The 18,660-nt window shown below is 34.1% G+C and overlaps 1 protein-coding gene across 1 annotated transcript in view; it reads right to left on the minus strand.

The window, feature by feature from the left end:
* Nucleotides 1-18,063, minus strand: part of LOC125061612 (semaphorin-2A-like) — a 93,816-nt gene extending 75,753 nt beyond the window's left edge. The window contains exon 1 of the mRNA XM_047667121.1: nucleotides 17,678-18,063. Coding sequence (XP_047523077.1) covers nucleotides 17,678-17,816 — 139 coding nt within the window. The 5' untranslated portion in view covers nucleotides 17,817-18,063. The remainder of the gene's footprint in view (nucleotides 1-17,677) is intronic.
* Between the last annotated feature and the right edge of the window lie 597 nt (nucleotides 18,064-18,660).

An 18,660-nucleotide genomic window follows, 5' to 3' on the forward strand; every position in this document is an offset into this window, starting at 1 on the left:
AAATACATAAAGAGCAAGAACCATAAAGATAGTTTTAGTTTATATTGTTCTCATTACAGTTAATGCGACAGGTTAAAAACAAAGAAAGAGTTAAACAAATAACATCATATTTCTTTGTGAATATTTTTGTATGTTAAATGTATGTTATTTAACTTATTTGCAGACAACTTTGGCTTTATAGCGTCATGTGGTATGTGGGTTTAATTGAAACGACTGGAGCGACGCCAGAGAAACGCGCTCTTTAATCTATGAGTTAAAATTAGCCATTCAACAGTTTATCGCATACTTATAATATGACACCGACGGATTTCTTTCGTTATGGGTACATTTACCATACTAATACAGTGTAAATTCGTTATAAAAAATTTCAAGGCACGAGAGAAAAAAAACCATATTTAACCAATTACCTACAAAAATTTCTAATTTAATTACTATCAATAGGTCAACTATTCTAAACACATATTAAACATAACGCTTTTCTTTACTGGCCATCTTGACAGTATCAAAGTTTGTTTACGACTGATAATACACGATAGGTGACGGTGGTCCGTTTAGTAACTGAGACCAAAATTTCCTACAGGTAATGTAATCTAAGAACAATGGCACAATTAGTGTTAATGCAATTAACAATAACAAAGGCGAGACGGCTGTTTATGACCTCAGGTGTCTTTCTTAGAAATTTCAGCACCTCAAAAGGTTACTTTTTTAAGCTGATTATAAAAACAATTACACTTAAGTATGTTGTTGATGTTTAAGTATGAAATTATTACTTCGTTATAGAGAGTGGATATCGCGTTATAAAGAGTGAACCAATGTATGGGTTTTGTGTTAAACCAAACAAATGTAATTATTTTTAAGTTTAATTTAATTTTTTTTTTAATTGGTCTACAATTTTAGTGTTAGGTACAAAGTGCGGTTAGGAAACACTTTGTACCTAGAGAGGTTTTCGCTATAACAAGTATCGTATAAAGAGTTTATATTGTATATTTATTAATAATCACCAAATCATATATGTATAATGTTTGTACAGTATCTGTTACAAGCTATTATTCTAAAATATATGACAATTATGGCAAACATAAATGTTACAAAAAAAATAAAATATTACACTTTTAGATGTTACTATTAATTTCTTGCTTAATGCGGATTGGGTAACAGAAAGATTAACAATGTTTATTTAAATCGATCAGCCCACTACCGAATATATCCAGCTCCTGATAAGTACTGTTTAATCCGTTATAATGGCGAAGAATTGGAATGAGAGGTGGCTGAACTCCTAGGTTTTTGGAGACAGAATTTGGATAATTCTGCTGATTTTCAACCTTGGGAATGAATAAGGGACGACAATTTTATTATTCCTATTATAAGTATAATATTTCGTTAAAGTCAGAGAATACGGTATTTTGGTATTTTAAGAATATTCTATCATTTTACAAACACGACCCTCACGCCATCTTTGCCGAGATTTTAAACTAGTGTTGGCCTAGTGGCTTCTGCGTGCGACTCTCAAGCCTGAAGTCGTAAGTTCGATTGGCTGTGCAATGGACTTTCTGTAGAGTGCATTTAATACAAATTCGTACGGTGATGGAAAGTATCATGAGGAAACCGGCTTAGGCTATTAGATTGACAAATGAACGTGAAACAGAAATGGCCCAGACCTAAAGAGGTTGCAGCGCATTTTTTTAGTATAAATAACCTCACTTACAACTGAGCCATTGAGGCAAAAAATAAATAATAGAAATCAATGAAATAGTCTGTGCAAATACCAGGAAACGTGGGCGCCAAAAACCCTGAAACATAATTACAGACATAGATCTAGAGAGGAGTTGCAAACTCTTACTTAACCTTTTAATGTTTCTCCTATACTCCTGTAACTTTCTTTTTAAATCTCCCTTGAAAGTAATGCAAATAACATTAGTATCTTATTTATTTATTTGCTTGAAAGCAGCTTTACAAATAAACCAAACTGAGAAATGTAATTTGTCAAATTTTTAAAATAATTAAAATTTAAAAAATAAATTATTAATATAATTAAAAAAAAAATTAATTTGTTTTGATTTTCATTTTATTTATTTTTAATTTTTTTTATTATTACTTTATAGGTTAAGAAAATTATAAATACTGTATTTGTGTAAATACACTAATATTGAATTGTCAAAATTAATCAATAATACACACAATTAAAATTAATACTCAAAGAGATACTTACTATATATTGAACAATACTAAAAACAAAAACAGCTACAGTTAATATCCCTCGTTATAAAGTTTCATAAACTGCATTGCAAAGTTTCAATATGTAAAAACTTAATTCCAATCATGGCCCAACTCCAAAGAATAATTTGATTTCCTCTTCACTGAAGCCCAGTATCTCATTTGACTGTTTCGTTTGTTTCTCATGCGTTGGAAACCGTCCAACAGTTTTACAAAATCATTCCACTCAACTAAGCGTCACCATAAACAGAGACCGGCAGGTATGGATTGCACAAAAAAATAATTTTTCGATGCTCCGTTTGCCTAGTCATTTGTAAAATGTATAGAGATTTCTGATTTTAATTAATAAAACTGAAATAAAATAAAACTATTGAAGCGGTTTATCACTTATCACTAAGGGAGCGTTCAAGTATTACGCAATTTTTGGAGATTATTGACCCCCCCCCCCCCCCCCGTAACGCGCTGTAACGTTTTTCTGTATTGGGTATAGTAAAACGTTTCGTGACCACCTTGTGACTCTCTATACCTAAAAGTTACCATTCTGTGGTGTAAAGTACTGGAAAGTCGAGGTAACAATAAGTTCAATCCCCGCCCCGCAACGTAACGTTTTACAAAAGGATCCCCCCCCCCCACAAAATTCGTTACGTAATACTTGAACGCTCCCTAAGTTACAATTAGTGAATGATAATTTCTAACCTTCTTGGCTGTTTTTATCACATCAGGGACACATTTTGAATGCCTTAAGCTGCTGAGGCAGTGTTGGCCTAGTGCTTCAGAGTGCGACTCTCATCCCTTAGTTCGTAGGTTCGATCCCCGGCTGTGCACCAATGGACTGTCTAAGTGCGCATTTAACATTCGCTCGAACGGTGAAAGCATCGTGTGGAAACCGGCTTGCCTTAGACCTAAAAAGTCGACGTCGTGTCAGGCACAGGAGGCTGATCACCTGTCTTGACAAATTATCATGAAACCTATATAGGTTGAAGCGCCACTGAATTCTTTTTTTATTAATCTGTTGAGGCCTAATTCAGCTTAGTGACGTTTATTAAGCAGGTATTCTAAATGAATGACGTCAAACTGATACAAACGTCAACATGATTATACAGTGGAATCGCAATGAGTTTGTGTCTGGTTATGAATAGGGCTCTTATCTACGTAATTATTGACAGGTCGATAAGAAAAAAAAATCTTCTTCGATTTCGAGGCTCATCGGATGTTAAGTGATACCCATAAACACTCACATTGCTAAAAGGCTCGCAATTGCGTTGCCGACCTTTACAACAAAAAAAAACAGCAATATTTATTTTAAAAAGAGTCAAATAACATCATCATACTTTGTAAAAAAACATAAATATTTACTCAAGCTTTTGATTAATAATTAATTTTAAAATTATCATAATTATTACTTACCTACCTACACGAAAACAATTTCGGTTACTATTGTTACACAATATATATTATATATATACTTATGTTGTAAATATTTAAACGTGAAGGGATTTCTCACTTTGAAATTCGATACAGTGAATTCAAGAAACCGTCAGTCAAATGCACTATTCAATTTACCGACGCGACTTGACGCCACACGCCCAATAAACACGGTACAGGAAATCCCATAACAATCCTGTAGGAACGAAGATTACAATCGTAAACATCCTGACAATTCAATTAGGTCAAAGACAGTAGACAGATTTTCTATCTATCCTAGAGTTACCATAATTTATTTATAAGTAATCTTATAGCTAGGTGAGGGGTACCGGGTTCGATTCCCGGTTCGAGGGCAAGTTTTAATTTAATGTATTTGTTCTCGGCCTTTGGGAGGGTTGTGCGGTACCGGGCGAGTGCCTAAACCGTACATGGAGGACATGGTCGAATTTCTAAGGCAAAAAGCACGAATTATAAAAATCTTATACTTGACGCTGGCTAATGCACAAACCGTGCCAGAGCCATAAAAAAAAAGTAATCTTACAGCTACACATATACGTATTATAAAAGAAAGAAACATAAAACATAAGTCAATAAAGTACATCTAATATATAAAATTCTCGTGTCACAATGTTCATTCCCATACTCCTACGAAACGGCTCAACCGATTCTTATGAAATGTTTTATGCATATTCAGTAAGTCTGAGAATCGGCTACTATCCATCATTCAAACCCCTAAGGCCTAAGTGATTAGGTGTCTCAACCCCTAAAAAAAATAAAGAAATGGACAGGACACATTATGAGAGAAGATAAAGAAGGACGAAGAAAGTGACGGAATGGCTTCCTCGCTATGACAAAAGAAAACAAGGAAGTCAAATTATAAGATGGGAAGATGATGTGCGAAGAGCAGCTGACCCCATGTGGCTACGTAAAGCTAGAAAAAGAGAAGATTGGAAGCCCTTAGAGGAGGTCCGAGGACAAGCTGTACATAACAAAAATCAACCGGTTTGCCGATTAATTATTAGCCTTAATTGTTTAGTACTTCACATTTTTATGTACTAGTATAAGTACTTACAACAATAAAGGCTTTTACTAACCCTTTGTTAACCCTCAGAGTTCACGTTCATAAAAGTAAATAAATATATGATCAGACTGTCAAAACCTCCCGTAACAATGGGGCACGTGTCAGACAGATTTTTGCATGTTCAAAAAAGATGTATACTTTTGTATAAGTCAAAATTAATTGATGATAACAATAAGCATACTTACTTTAAATAAGTGCTCAACAACTGAGCTACAGGCGATTAATATCCCAATACTCTGCCGATATAGAAAGTGAATATCTCGGGTTTAAGTTAAAGTTGATTGAAGAACAATAAATAATGACACTTACTTTAAATAAGTGCTCAACTACTGAGCTTCTGGCGATTAATATCCCAATACTCTGCCGAATAGAAAGTGAATATCTCGTTTTAAGTTAAAGTTGACTGAAGAACATTAAATAATGACACTTACTTTAAATAAGTGCTCAACTACTGAGCTACTGGCGATTAATATCCCAATACTCTGCCGAAAAGAAAGTGAATATCTCGGGTATAAGTTAATGTTGATTGAAGAGTACTAAAAAGCACACTTAATTTAAATAAGTGCTTAACAACTGAGCTTTGGGCGATTAATATCCCAATACTCTGCCGAAAAGAAAGTGAATATCTCGGGTATAAGTTAATGTTGATTGAAGAGTACTAAAAAGCACACTTAATTTAAATAAGTGCTTAACAACTGAGCTTTGGGCGATTAATATCCCAATACTCTGCCGAAAAGAAAGTGAATATCTCGGGTATAAGTTAATGTTGATTGAAGAGTACTAAAAAGCACACTTAATTTAAATAAGTGCTTAACAACTGAGCTTTGGGCGATTAATATCCCAATACTCTGCCGAATAGAAAGTGAATATCTCGTTTTAAGTTAAAGTTGACTGAAGAACATTAAATAATGACACTTACTTTAAATAAGTGCTCAACTACTGAGCTACTGGCGATTAATATCCCAATACTCTGCCGAAAAGAAAGTGAATATCTCGGGTATAAGTTAATGTTGATTGAAGAGTACTAAAAAGCACACTTAATTTAAATAAGTGCTTAACAACTGAGCTTTGGGCGATTAATATCCCAATACTCTGCCGAATAGAAAGTGAATATCTCGGGTATAAGTTAATGTTGATTGAAGAACAATAAATATTGACACTTACTTTAAATAAGTGCTCAACTACTGAGCTACTGGCGATTACTATCCCAATACTCTGCCGAATAGGACGTTAATATCTCGGGTATAAGTTAATGTTGATTGAAGGACAATAAATAATGACACTTACTTTAAATAAGTGCTCAACTACTGAGCTACTGGCGAATAATATCCCAATACTCTGAAAGTGAATGTCTTGGGTATAAGTTAAAGTTGATTGAAGAGTACTAAAAAGCACACTTAATTTAAATAAGTGCTTAACTACTGAGCTTCGGGCGATTTATCCCAATACTCTGCCGAATAGAAAGTGAATATCTCGAGTATAAGTAAATGTTGATTGGAGAACAATGAACAATGTCACTTACTTTAAATAAGTGCTCAACTACTGAGCTTCTGGCGATTAATATCCCAATACTCTGCCGAATAGAAAGCGAATATCTCGGTTTAAGTTAAAGTTGATTGAAGAACAATATATAATGACTCTTACTTTAAATAAGAGCTCAACTACTGAGCTACAGGCGATTAATATCCCAATACTCTGCCGAATAGAAAGTGAATATCTCGGGTATAAGTTAAAGTTGATTGAAGAACAATATATAATGACACTAACTTTAAATAAGTGCGCAACTACTGAGCTACTGGCGATTAATATCCCAATACTCTGCCGATTAGAAAGTGAATATCTTGGGTATAAGTTAAAGTTGATTGAAAAGTACTAAAAAGCACACTTACTTTAAATAAGTGCTTAACTACTGAGCTTCGGGCGATTAATATCCCAATACTCTGCCGAATAGGACGTTAATATCTCGAGTGTATGTTAAGGTTGATTTATAGCAAATTTTCTCAAGATACTACAATTTTCCTACGTGAAAATGTGAAAATTCAAAAGCTCCTTTAAAATTATTGCGGGTAACAATAAAGTTGATTTATAGCGACTATCTCGTGTAAGTATGACCTAGTATCGCAATTTAATATCTAATTGTATCTTTAGTGATGTTAATATCATATTAAATAAAATAAATCATTGGTGCTACAACCTTTTTAGGTCTGGGCCTCAGATTTCTGTATCTGTTTCATTACCAATGTGTATCTCAGGAGTGCCTAATACACGCCGTCGACTTTTTTAGTGTAAGGCAATCCTCACGATTTCCTTCACGGTTCGAGCGAATGTTAAATGCGCACATAGAAAGTCCATTGGTGCACAGCCAGGGATCGAACCTACGACCTCAGGGATGAAAGTCGCACGCTGAAGCCACTAGGCTAAGGCTGAATTTAGTGTCACGCCGAACGCACGCGCACCGTCGGCGCTGATGGTCGAGATATATGAACTTCTAGGAAGCGTTTTTGAATGACGCGTAGCTATCAGCGCGCACGGTGGTCAGCGCCGATGGCTGCGCGGCCGTACGCGTCGCGCGTCGGCGCCGCGTAGCTGTCAGCGCTGACGATCGCAAGAGCGCCTCTGCTTTCAGTGAGCGTTGTAGTGTCGAACGGACGTCGTCAGCGTGTACAGTCATGGCAAATCGCGAAGTGGATACAGGTCGAGTAAGGCGGTCAGTACGATACTAAAACGAACCACGCTGAGCGTCAGCGCTGACAAACTACGCGCTGATCTATGAGCGCTGACGGTGAGCGTGAGACTAAATTCAGCCTAACATTGCTATAAAATATGCCAACGTCGAAAGCTAGCCATAAATAAAATAATAATAAATAAAGTCAAATTTAAGAGCTATAAAATCAAGCTGTCAGATCGATTGCTTTACAAAATATAAACACAATGTTTGCGACCACATGCCTATACTAGCCTTGGTTCGCGGTTTTATATTCGTCATACACGTACTTGGAATTACCGTTCAAACAAGCTTTCATCTACAGAGCTGTTGAGTTGTGTGAAATTGAATTTTAAAATGAAGCCCATCGAAATAGTTGATGATAAGATACACAATGTCGGTAGTGAACACTCCGCGAATATATAAAGATGTCGATAGTGTCAGAGACAGCATTCACTAGTCGCAACGTCTTTATTAACAGTCTGTACAACAGACTGGTTCTGCTTATCAGAAACAATCTAAGCCTTCGCCGTCTCATATCCCCTAGGTACAAAATATATACAGTGCAAACTCTTTATAACGAATTGCAAGGGACCGAGAATTTTTTTCGTTATAGAGATTACGTTATAGGGAGGGAAGAGAAAAAAAAATTAACCTACAATAATTTCTAATTTTATTACTATCAATAGGTAAATTATTTTAAACGCATATAATACAATTTTCTTTTACTGGCCATCTTGACAGTTTCGAAGTTGGTTTACGACTGATAATACACGATAGGTGACGGTGGTGCGTTTAGTAACTGAGACCAAATTTCAGATCAATGTAATCTAATCTAATGCTATAAACAATAACAAAGGCGAGACGGCTGTTTATGACTATAGGTGTCTTTTTTAGAAATTTCGACACCACAAAAGGTTACTTTTGTAAGCTTGATGTCTAAATATGTACCTACCAAACAGAAACTAATGTAAATATATTTACGTTTTAGGGGTTTTCCTTATAACGAATGACGTTATGAAGAGTTTGCAATGTATATGTTACTGTAAAAGTTCGAACTACGGTTAATCTTAAGATTTAAGTGTAAGTCTTAGGATTTACCGACATGAGTTGGTAAATGTAAGTTTTTTTGAAAACACGACGATTTTTTCGAGCTTTTACCATTCGAATTCAGTATATGCTAGGTTTTACCACTGTCAGCTGGTAGATGTTGGTTTTAGGAATAAAACAATGAGTAATTCTTAATTATTTACTTTAATGTACTATTAGACAAAACAGGTACATAGTATTATAAAGGTATCATATGATAGTAATAAGTACAAACTAATACTAACTTATTTAAATTATTTTGAAAAAACACAACGATATCTTTGAATATCTCAATCTCTATCATATCTAACTGAATCAGTAGTTCTCTATTTGGAATTTAACAACGAAATACAAACATAATGCTTACATAAGCTAGTCTTACTTAATTTTTTTTTGTTTTTCAACATTTACCGTGCCATTAATGTAAATCCTAAGATTTACCAACGGAATGGTGGTAAGAGTTCGAATCGCAAACCTTTTGGGACATTTACCATTAGGAATTGGTAGATCTTAGGTTTTACTGGAATATCTTAGAATTTACTGCAGTTCGAGCTTTTACAGTAACATATATATATTAGTATAAGATCCCGCTATACAACGACCTTCACCGAGATGCTTATTTAATGAAACTTATTTTATATTTAATTTAATATGTCAATAAATATAATCCATATGGGTTGTCTAGCAAATTTCAGTCCAGAGTATGTTTAATTAATATTTAAAAAAAAAAAAAAAATTATAATTTGCATGTAGTAAATTTTTTGAACTTTTTTCAATCAATATTTTTAATCAGGGTAGTATTATATATGTATCACTAAAACCTTCTTTTATACTAAAGATGTATATATACTTTAGTGTCACATAAAAAATATACACATAAATAATTAATTGATTAAAAACAACCTAACTTTTGCACATTCTATGGGCTTCATACTTTCGATTGGTATAGAATTTATCTAATAAACATACCGGTGAAATGTTTAAAAAATTTTTTTTTTTTAATTAATTAAAAATACTCTGGACTGTAATTTGCTAGGCAACCCATATGGATTATATTTATTGACATATTAAATTATACATAAAATAAGTTTCATTAAATAAGCATCTCGGTGAAGGTCGTTGTATAGCGGGATCTTAGACCATATATAATAATAATAACCAAAACTAAACATAAGAATCAGTACAAAATTAATTTAAATACAAATATATAACACAGAGACGTCTAATACTTTGTCAAACTGATGGTACAGCCACTAGCGATTAACGTGTCTGGCGGCGGTGACGCACTAATCAGCCCTTCGCTCTGACATATAGGACCTCGGAATGATTAAACAATTAGATTTATGGCTTTTAGCCTCCCCGTCTTTCATTAGGGAAACCGCAACACTACTGGGGATATCATCACATAATACCCTCTAATGTTTAATTTAATTTAAATAAAAATAGCCTTTATTCGTGTACTACATATTCAAATTAACATTAGGGTTCAAGTATTACGTAAGCAGAGTTACTGCAATTTATCCTTTCCTTCCCTGCCTCTTGTCAGCAAAAGTAAGCAAAGCTCTCAAAAATAATAGGACATAAACGTATTCATTTTTTGTAGGAATCCTCGAAAATGCATTTCGTTTTCAAGCATAGACAATGTGTGGGTAATGTGTAAAAAAGTAAATAGTTACTGTTGACTATGGCATTAAAAAATACATACAACCCTAAATTTTCACTCTTCTATCACCAACTCCTATTTTTTATTATAGTAGATAGTTATTTTATTAAGCTAAAAAAATGTTTCCAAGAAATAATAGAAACGGCAAAACATTTGTCGGGTCAGCTAGTATTTAATAAAATAAATATCCAACCACGCAAAGGTCTAAACACCAATTCTATAATTGAAATAAAAAGTGGTACTAATATGCTTGAGGCACTATTCAGCTATTAAATACATAATAAATAATAACGAACAGTTATTAACTTCAACAACATAATTATTATCGCGTCCATAAATAAAATAACAATAAATTAAAATATGCAAATGGCGGTCAAGCTCCCAAACCGTTATGGAAATTCCGATAAAATAATGCATATATTCTAAAGAGGTAAAATAAAAGGGCCGAAAACTTACGAACACTACCTTAATGATAGATGTAGAGAAAAGCTTATTAGAGCTTTAAATGCCTAGAAAAAGTCAGCGACATATAACTTTTTTATTATAGAAACAAGTCTTTTTCTATGTAATAGGAGGCAAACGGGCAGGAGGCTCACCTGATTTTAAGTGATACACGCCGCCCATGGACACTCATATTGCCAGGGAGCGTTCAAGTATTACGTCCCCCCCATGTAACGCGCCGTAACGCTTTTTCTATACAAGTATAGTAACACGTTTCGTGACCACCTAATGACTAAAAGTTACCATTATGTGGTGTAAAATACTTTAAGGTCGAAAATAATTAACGCGTAATTCAATCCCCGCCCCGCATCGTAACGTTTTACAAGAGGAAAGATTCGTTGCATAATACTTGAACGCTCCCAAGGCTCGTAAGTGCGTTGCCGGCCTTTTAAGTCTCTCTAGTCTGCAATTTGTTCGCGATCTGTCCACGAACGAAGAGTAGTTCTGAATAAACAATGAAAAAACCCTCTTCTTAAATTACATGTCTTTTTCATAAACATCTGTGAGCTATGGTTTGTTTTCTTATAGTGTCCAAATAAATAAGTTTTTTTTATGGAATGTAATCTCGCTGTTGTCAGCACGGGTTTTGTCGTGTGTAGCTCGGCCTTCATGGCCTTTTCCCACGACTAGCGCAAGTGCTTCTCCTGAGAGATACGGACCTCGGCTTGTGCTGCCGCGGGGTGGTCAATCGCTTGACGGGCGATTTAGTTAACAAATTAACAGGCCAATTACAACCACAGTACACACACATTGCACACTAGAAGCGAATCGAATGGCAAAAGGGAATTTTTAATTTTTATTGTTTTTGATGTCTTATTTTATTTTATTTTTTTCTTTAAGTATTGTTATTTTGTGTGTTTATGTGTGTGTGTTTTCGTTTGTAATAAATGTTATGTCTATGTCTATGTCTAGTTAATCTTGTGGATTATTGGAAATTGATAATGCATATACTCTTCTGTTATCTTCCTTTATGGAAATTAAATGTCTGACAAAATTCCTACTATTTATTAACAACGAAACATTCTCGAAAGTTTATTGGCTATCCAATAAAACGCAGTCAAAGACACGGGCTCGTCGTGTATAAACGGTTTTATGGCTCAATTTAGTTGGGCCGGTCGGTTACCTGCGCACACGCAAGCCGGTTTGTGATACACCCCGCACCTCGCCTTGCGCAGACAACTGGAACGACACGCCTATTACTGATCTCTTAATAACAGGCGCCGTCGCAAAATTGTACGATTTTCGAACGTTAATACGACTACTTAACTTACTATATTAAATAGATATATATAGATGTAAAAGAACGGGTAATACTACGCTTTTAACTTCCGAACCAATTCGACGATTCTTTCGATTCTTTCAAGAGCGTAACAATTTTTAATAGGCCGGCAACGCGAACCCTCTGGCGTTGATAGTGTCCATGGGCGGTATCACTTAACATCAGATGAACCTCCCGTTTGCCCTCTGTTCCATAAAAAAAGGTCGCTTATTTTAATTTTGATTAAAAATTGTGTACATATAATATCTGTACTGTTCTGGCTGAATTCACAAGAATTGCGTTATTTATAATCAATATATTATACATATATGTATATAAAAATGTTATGTTGGTTTGTGTACGGTTCAAAAAGCATTTTCATCTATTTTTTTTTTATTTTTTTTTTCCACAAGTATTGCAAAATTAAACTTATATGATATGTATTCTTTGTTTTGTTTCTCATTTCTCAACCATTCAATCACAATTTGCCACAGCGAAGCGTAGTTAGTTATAAAAAGGTTTAGATTTTACTTGTTTTGTTTTTATTGTGTTTAGTTTAATTTTAAAAATAGGAAATAAGGAAAATAATAAAATAAATCTTTGCATGAAACATAGCTGCGGTCGTATTAAAATCGCGTAAGGTTATATCGGAATTCCGCAACGGCGTTTTTGCTTGCGACTTCTCAGGAAACGACGCATCCTTTGTTATAAGATACAGCCGGCAACATATATTCTTTGCACTTCGATTTGTAAAGAAATCTGTAAGGAATGTTTTTGTACCGTACTGTTAAAATATCAATATTGCATTGTTCAAAGCTGAAGTGTTTGAATGTTTGATTGAACGCGAAACTCTTAGGTATAATCAAAATTATACCTAAGAGTTTCGCGTCCTTGTGTCCCATTTATAGAGAAACGCTTTATAACGCTACGACCGTATTGGCTGGTTGTGAATGAGACAAAGGCAAAATTAAGTAAAAAGGTAAGTTAAAGTTAGAAACCCACTTGGCTATTGGCATTAAAAAAAACAAAAACGACAATATATATCTTATATATCCGTCGTTCCACAACTGAGCGTATTTTTAAGACAGTTTTTGCCGCGCACCACCACTATGTGGAACCAGCTGCCCACTGAAGTATTTCCGAACCAATTCGACTTAGGGTCCTTTATAAAAAAAAACACATTCTTAAAAGGCCGGTACTCGCGAGCCTTCTGGCATTGAGAGTGACCATGGGCGCTATCACTCAATCAAGATTTAGACTTAGATAATCAAGGTGATTTAGACTTTTGTCTACTTCCTCTATAAACATAAAAACTACCAAATTATAATTCATCATAAATCATAATAATTTATTTAAATCATAACACAAATACATCAAGATAGTAATAATGATAATTAAAAATAAACAAATTTGAAATCAATTTTCATCTTCTACAATTTATGAATGATGTATTAATTTTTCTGTATAATTATGTTTGCCTATAAATAAGTCCTTGTCACATTAAATATTATTTGTTAAAGTTATATTATTTAATTACCTATTTAATGAGCTATTCAAATATATATATTTGCAGACGTGTTAACGTTAAGAATTCTTGCTACGTTAATGATGCCAAATTGTCGTCGTCAGATGTCCGAGAAGAATTCGGAAGGCATTCCCAGTCAGAAATTAAATATTATACTGACATGGAAATTTCCTAAATGGGAATTCATTTAGCCTATTTTCGTGATAGTCAAAGTTCCTACGAGACTCAACAATATGCTGTAGGTGATTTCATTGGTCATATCGCTCATCGCAAACCAGATGACCTGGACAACCTGGTTGTCGTTGCAAGATGGAAAGCAAAAGGCTGCGGGGCAGGTCACCAATCCGCCCCATAACAGCTGCGGTAAAAGAAGCTATAGATCGAACAAGGTGGAGGAGAGATGCAGCAGCGCAGCAGACACCTTACAATGAAGAATACGACGCAGAAGAAGAAGAATTGTTTCTTTTATTTATTTATTACGTGATCCTACAAAAATGGAATACATAATATTTACAAAAAGGTTCAAACATTTACAAAAGAGGAAAAAACAATAAAAAATATTCAATTCATTTAACTAAGTAATATCTAATTTGGCTGTGACGTGTGATGGTGTAAAAGTGGTATGTACGTGAAGTATAGAAGTGTGTATATAAGGTATGCTCATGCAGGTGATATTGCGCTATGGATATTCTTAATACCCTTTTAACCATACTCCGCGATATCTTAAACAAGTCAAGGCTTAAATATTGGTCGTTGTATGTCCAGCGCGATACAAAACTGAGTTTTATATATAGAGATATATATATAATACATAGTGAAACCGGCGAGTTCTAGCGCTAATTACGACTCGTATAAATAAAAAAGATGGCATGTTAAGCGATAAATAAACAGACAAAAATTGTGACTGGATGAAGGGATGTATCGGCACTACAAATGTTCGTATAAATTCTATAAATAATTATTATTTTATTAACTTTTCTATTTTAGAGTTTGGTAGTTGTATAATTTTTCAGTGTTATTTGTAATTATATTTTTGTTGATTTGGTTATGCACTTTTTGTCTAGAAGAGGTTGCTTGTTAACGATTGTTGCATCCCTAATAATATATGTTACTTGTAATGTAAGTTACAGAACAACTCTGGATAAACTCATTAACAAGTTGTTAACAAAATGTTTATGTTACCTACTCAAAATTACCCGTAGATTAGCAGGTTGATAGACACGAAACATTCTATGTCTATTTGATAATTAAATATAGAAACATTTATTGTTGCGAACCTTTCGGGGTAAGAACTAAATCAAAATTTATTTAATCATATTGTACACTCCACTCTGTCGATCCAGCGGTACCTTCTTCACCGCCCGATCAGAGTAGAGGACGACCTGCTGCAGCTGAAAGCCAGCAATTGGAGGAAGCTTGGTATAGGGACCACTAGAAGATTCTCATTTCGCAGGCCAAGACACTTTTTGGGTCGCAGACCCGGTGAGTAACCTAACACTTATGAACGTCAATATTCAAAATGGAAAGTCTTAATTTACTACCAGTTCACATCAAGGGCGTAGAGACAAGAACTGGCAAAAAACTCGACCTTAGATTTCTATGTTTCATAATCATTTGTCAACCTAATAGGCAAGTAGATGATTAGCCTCCTGTGCCACACACCGTCAGCTTTTTGGGTCTAAGGCAAGCCGGTTTCAAGATGTTTTCCTTCACCGTTCGAGCGAATGTTAACTGCACATAGACAGCCATTGGTGATGAGAGCCGCACGCAGAAGCAACACTGCTCCATTCATAAGACAAGAGAACTTATTTTATTATTTTATTTATTTAGTTATTAAGCTTACGACATCACACACAGTACTTAATCTACTAATTATTTTACAAAATCTTACATCTAAAATGTGTGACAATTAAAGTAAACATAAGTTTCACAAAAAAAATAGAAATTAAAAAATCCAATTAAAACATATACAAGATAATACAAGCACACAATAAAATAAAATTACATAAATTTGTAGGCACTTAAAGCAGAAAAAAAAGAAAAATCATCAGCAAAACAGCGAAATTATCAGTTCGCAAATTATCAGATCGGTTTTAGAGAAAGCATTCTCGAACTTAGGTTCGAGAATGCTTTCTCTAAAACCGATCAGCCCACTACCTATATCCAGCTCCGGAAAAGCTGTGTTCAATCCGTTAAAAACGTAAAATTCAATTAAAATTTGATGTAATTGACAAATCTCAATCCAAAGAAAACAATAAGAAATCGCGAAGTTATTGCCTCACACTACAGCTTATTCAGAACAAAACACTTGTGCGGTATTCGCTTGTTTAAAAACCACGTACCGAGAATGCGTTCGTAAGCATATAGGTCGTATGTGTGTGGTCGAATAACAAAGGCATCTTAAAATCATTTAGTAAACATTGAAATGTAGTTTTAGTTACCACCGGAAAGCCGTCATGGATCTTGTTATAAAATTTTTATAACAACTGGTGGTTCAACAGTCAAATCTATTTCAATTATGCCTATTAAAAGCACTTTTGAAAGTCTAAATTACAGGTTAAAAATATTAAAAAACAATAACTCTTGTAGTAGAAAGAAACTCCATATTTAAGGGCCTCATAGTCTAGCGGTCTTATTAAGTGGCAGCTAGGTGAGGGGTACCGGGTTCGATTCCCGGTTTTTATTTAATTTAAATTTGTTCTCGGCATTTGGGAGGGTTGTGCGGTACCGGGCGTGTGATTAAACCGTACATGGATGGCACGGTCGAATTTCTAAGTGAGTATGCTACCTAAGAAAGGAGACTGTGAAGGTTTAGAACGTAGCAATACGATCTAGGCCGAGGATGGCAAATTACAAGTGCGAACTATAAAAATCTTATACTTGACGCTGGCTTATGCACAAACCGTGTCAGAGCCATAAAAAAAATAAAAAAAAACTCCATATTTACTCTTTTAAAATAGTATTTACAATATAACAAAAAAAACTAGTAAACTAAAATAAAATGGTGTTATAAAAACAATGCAGCAGAGAACTAAATTATTATGGTGCTCACATATTTACATAATAAAAGTATAAAGAGTGGAGAACATAAAACCCAAAGATTCTAGAATAGTTAAAATTTCATGAAATTTATTCGTGGTAGAAATATATTTACTTTCTATAGGCTTGTTAGGAACTTTGAAACTTTGAATAAGACTATGACTCATTTTTAATAGGGCATAATTTGTATTACTTACCATTTATCATTTTTTAATTATTAATTACTATGAAGTCTAAGAAATATAAATTTTGTGTTGAAATCCTTAAAATAAATTATTTATTATATAATTAATATTTGTTTAAATTTAATTAGGTACGTAGTTTCAACAAATAAAATAATTAACGCGATTTAACTCGTATAAGTTATTTTATTCACAAATTTATTTAGATTTGTTGCGATATGTTTTAGGTAATATCATTTAAGAAAGGATTTATATTTAATGCATCAAAATGTAATCATATTTGCTTTTAATAACCTGTCGTCGGTCTGTATCAAGTGTTAAATGTGATAATTTGCACTGTAATAAGGTAACTAGGTTCAAAAGGTTCCCGTTGTGTCGGAATTATTTTTTGTATATCCCTCGGAAACACCAGCACCGATATAGAAACATTGTCAGATCATAATTATTTTTATATGAATGAAGTATGGGTAGTTTTTAAGAATGGAAAACACAGTTTAGTGATGAAGAGTATGAACAATATTATTAGTCCATTTTAGAGACTTTGGCTTTATAAACTTTGTATTTAGTAGGTAAAAGTAATAGTAGGATAAGTGACTACGTATGAAATTTAGGTATAAAATCCTTCCTTTAAATTATGGACCATTTAAGTGAAATATTTTATTTAAAAATATACACAATAGTAATTATTATCTTAATTGTCTCAATAATGCTTTCACAAAAGTCGTCATAATTTGAATAAATAAACTGAAATAACTTCAATTATTAAACAGTTTCTTTAAATTAGAAGCGTACCTGACCTTGTCTCCAAAAGTGTTACGTTTTTATTTCGTATTTTAGTAAATTTTCGAGGTAAATTATTTCAAGTGACGGTTATCGAGGTTAGCTTTAAAATTTACTTGTATTTCCACCTACAGCTTCCAAGATTCCAAGTAAAAAAAATACAACATTTTTAAATAAAACTGGCAATATATCTTTATAAACTTCTACGGTACATACCCCTGTGGTGTCGAACTCGGTGATGTGTTACTGGACGACAACATGGTTGTTCCTGATAAGTAGTCCAGGAATCCGCCAAAACTGAACCCAGGGCTGCCCATACGAGCGCCACTAGCCATTGTCTCTGACCACCGGCCATTGCCCGGGCACATTCACCTGCACTGAACTCACAATTAAACCGAAAAATACCTATTGTATGCTTAAATCAACAAACTATTCCGGAAATCTTGAACAATGTTCATCTGTTTACATTACGCTAAATCGACTGCCGGCAAGTTTCCGTTCAAATACTAGTTTAGTAATCGTATAATATCGCGGGTTCACTCCCATCGACTATAGTTATCCGCGCTCGCGTAACCGAGTTGCGACGTACATCACCGCCAACGTCGTATCGCAAACTAAACGCTGAAGAGCCGCTTCGAAATGCTCGATCAACTCGTTGGAGACAAACGAAACTTTGGAGAATCCTTTGAGTAAGACAAGGATAGCTACAGCGGATAGGAAGTCCCGTTTACACGCTTAGAAAAGTTGTGGATTAAAAAGTTTTGATAATTTTGCCGATTCAATGATGTTTCGAAGACCTGGGGGAGATTTGTCAATGACCCCTCGTCGTTACGGACATATTGTAATAAAGGGGATGGTTTGTAAAATCGAAGTAAATTTACCTAATTTATGTTTGGGTAAGACGCATAAAGTTTTATGTTTGTAAGCACGCGAAAGGAAGTTATTTGTAAAGATGTGAGTCACGTCAAATTGGATATGTGAGTTATAAATTATGTTTAGTTTTAAACAAGTCGTTAAGATGTCACTAATAATATAGCGCCGCCTAATTTACATAGTAATTTATTGTTGACATAGTAAAAACATAATGGATGTGCAAGATTCAGGGTACGATTTAGAGGCGTGATTTCCGTATGTCAAAAGCGTATCTAAATTTAACTTAATAATAATAATAAAGCCTAATAAGCCATTTTAAATGGTGT

Source organism: Pieris napi, chromosome 23 (assembly GCF_905475465.1).
Source record: "Pieris napi chromosome 23, ilPieNapi1.2, whole genome shotgun sequence".
NCBI classification, from domain to species: domain Eukaryota; kingdom Metazoa; phylum Arthropoda; class Insecta; order Lepidoptera; family Pieridae; genus Pieris; species Pieris napi.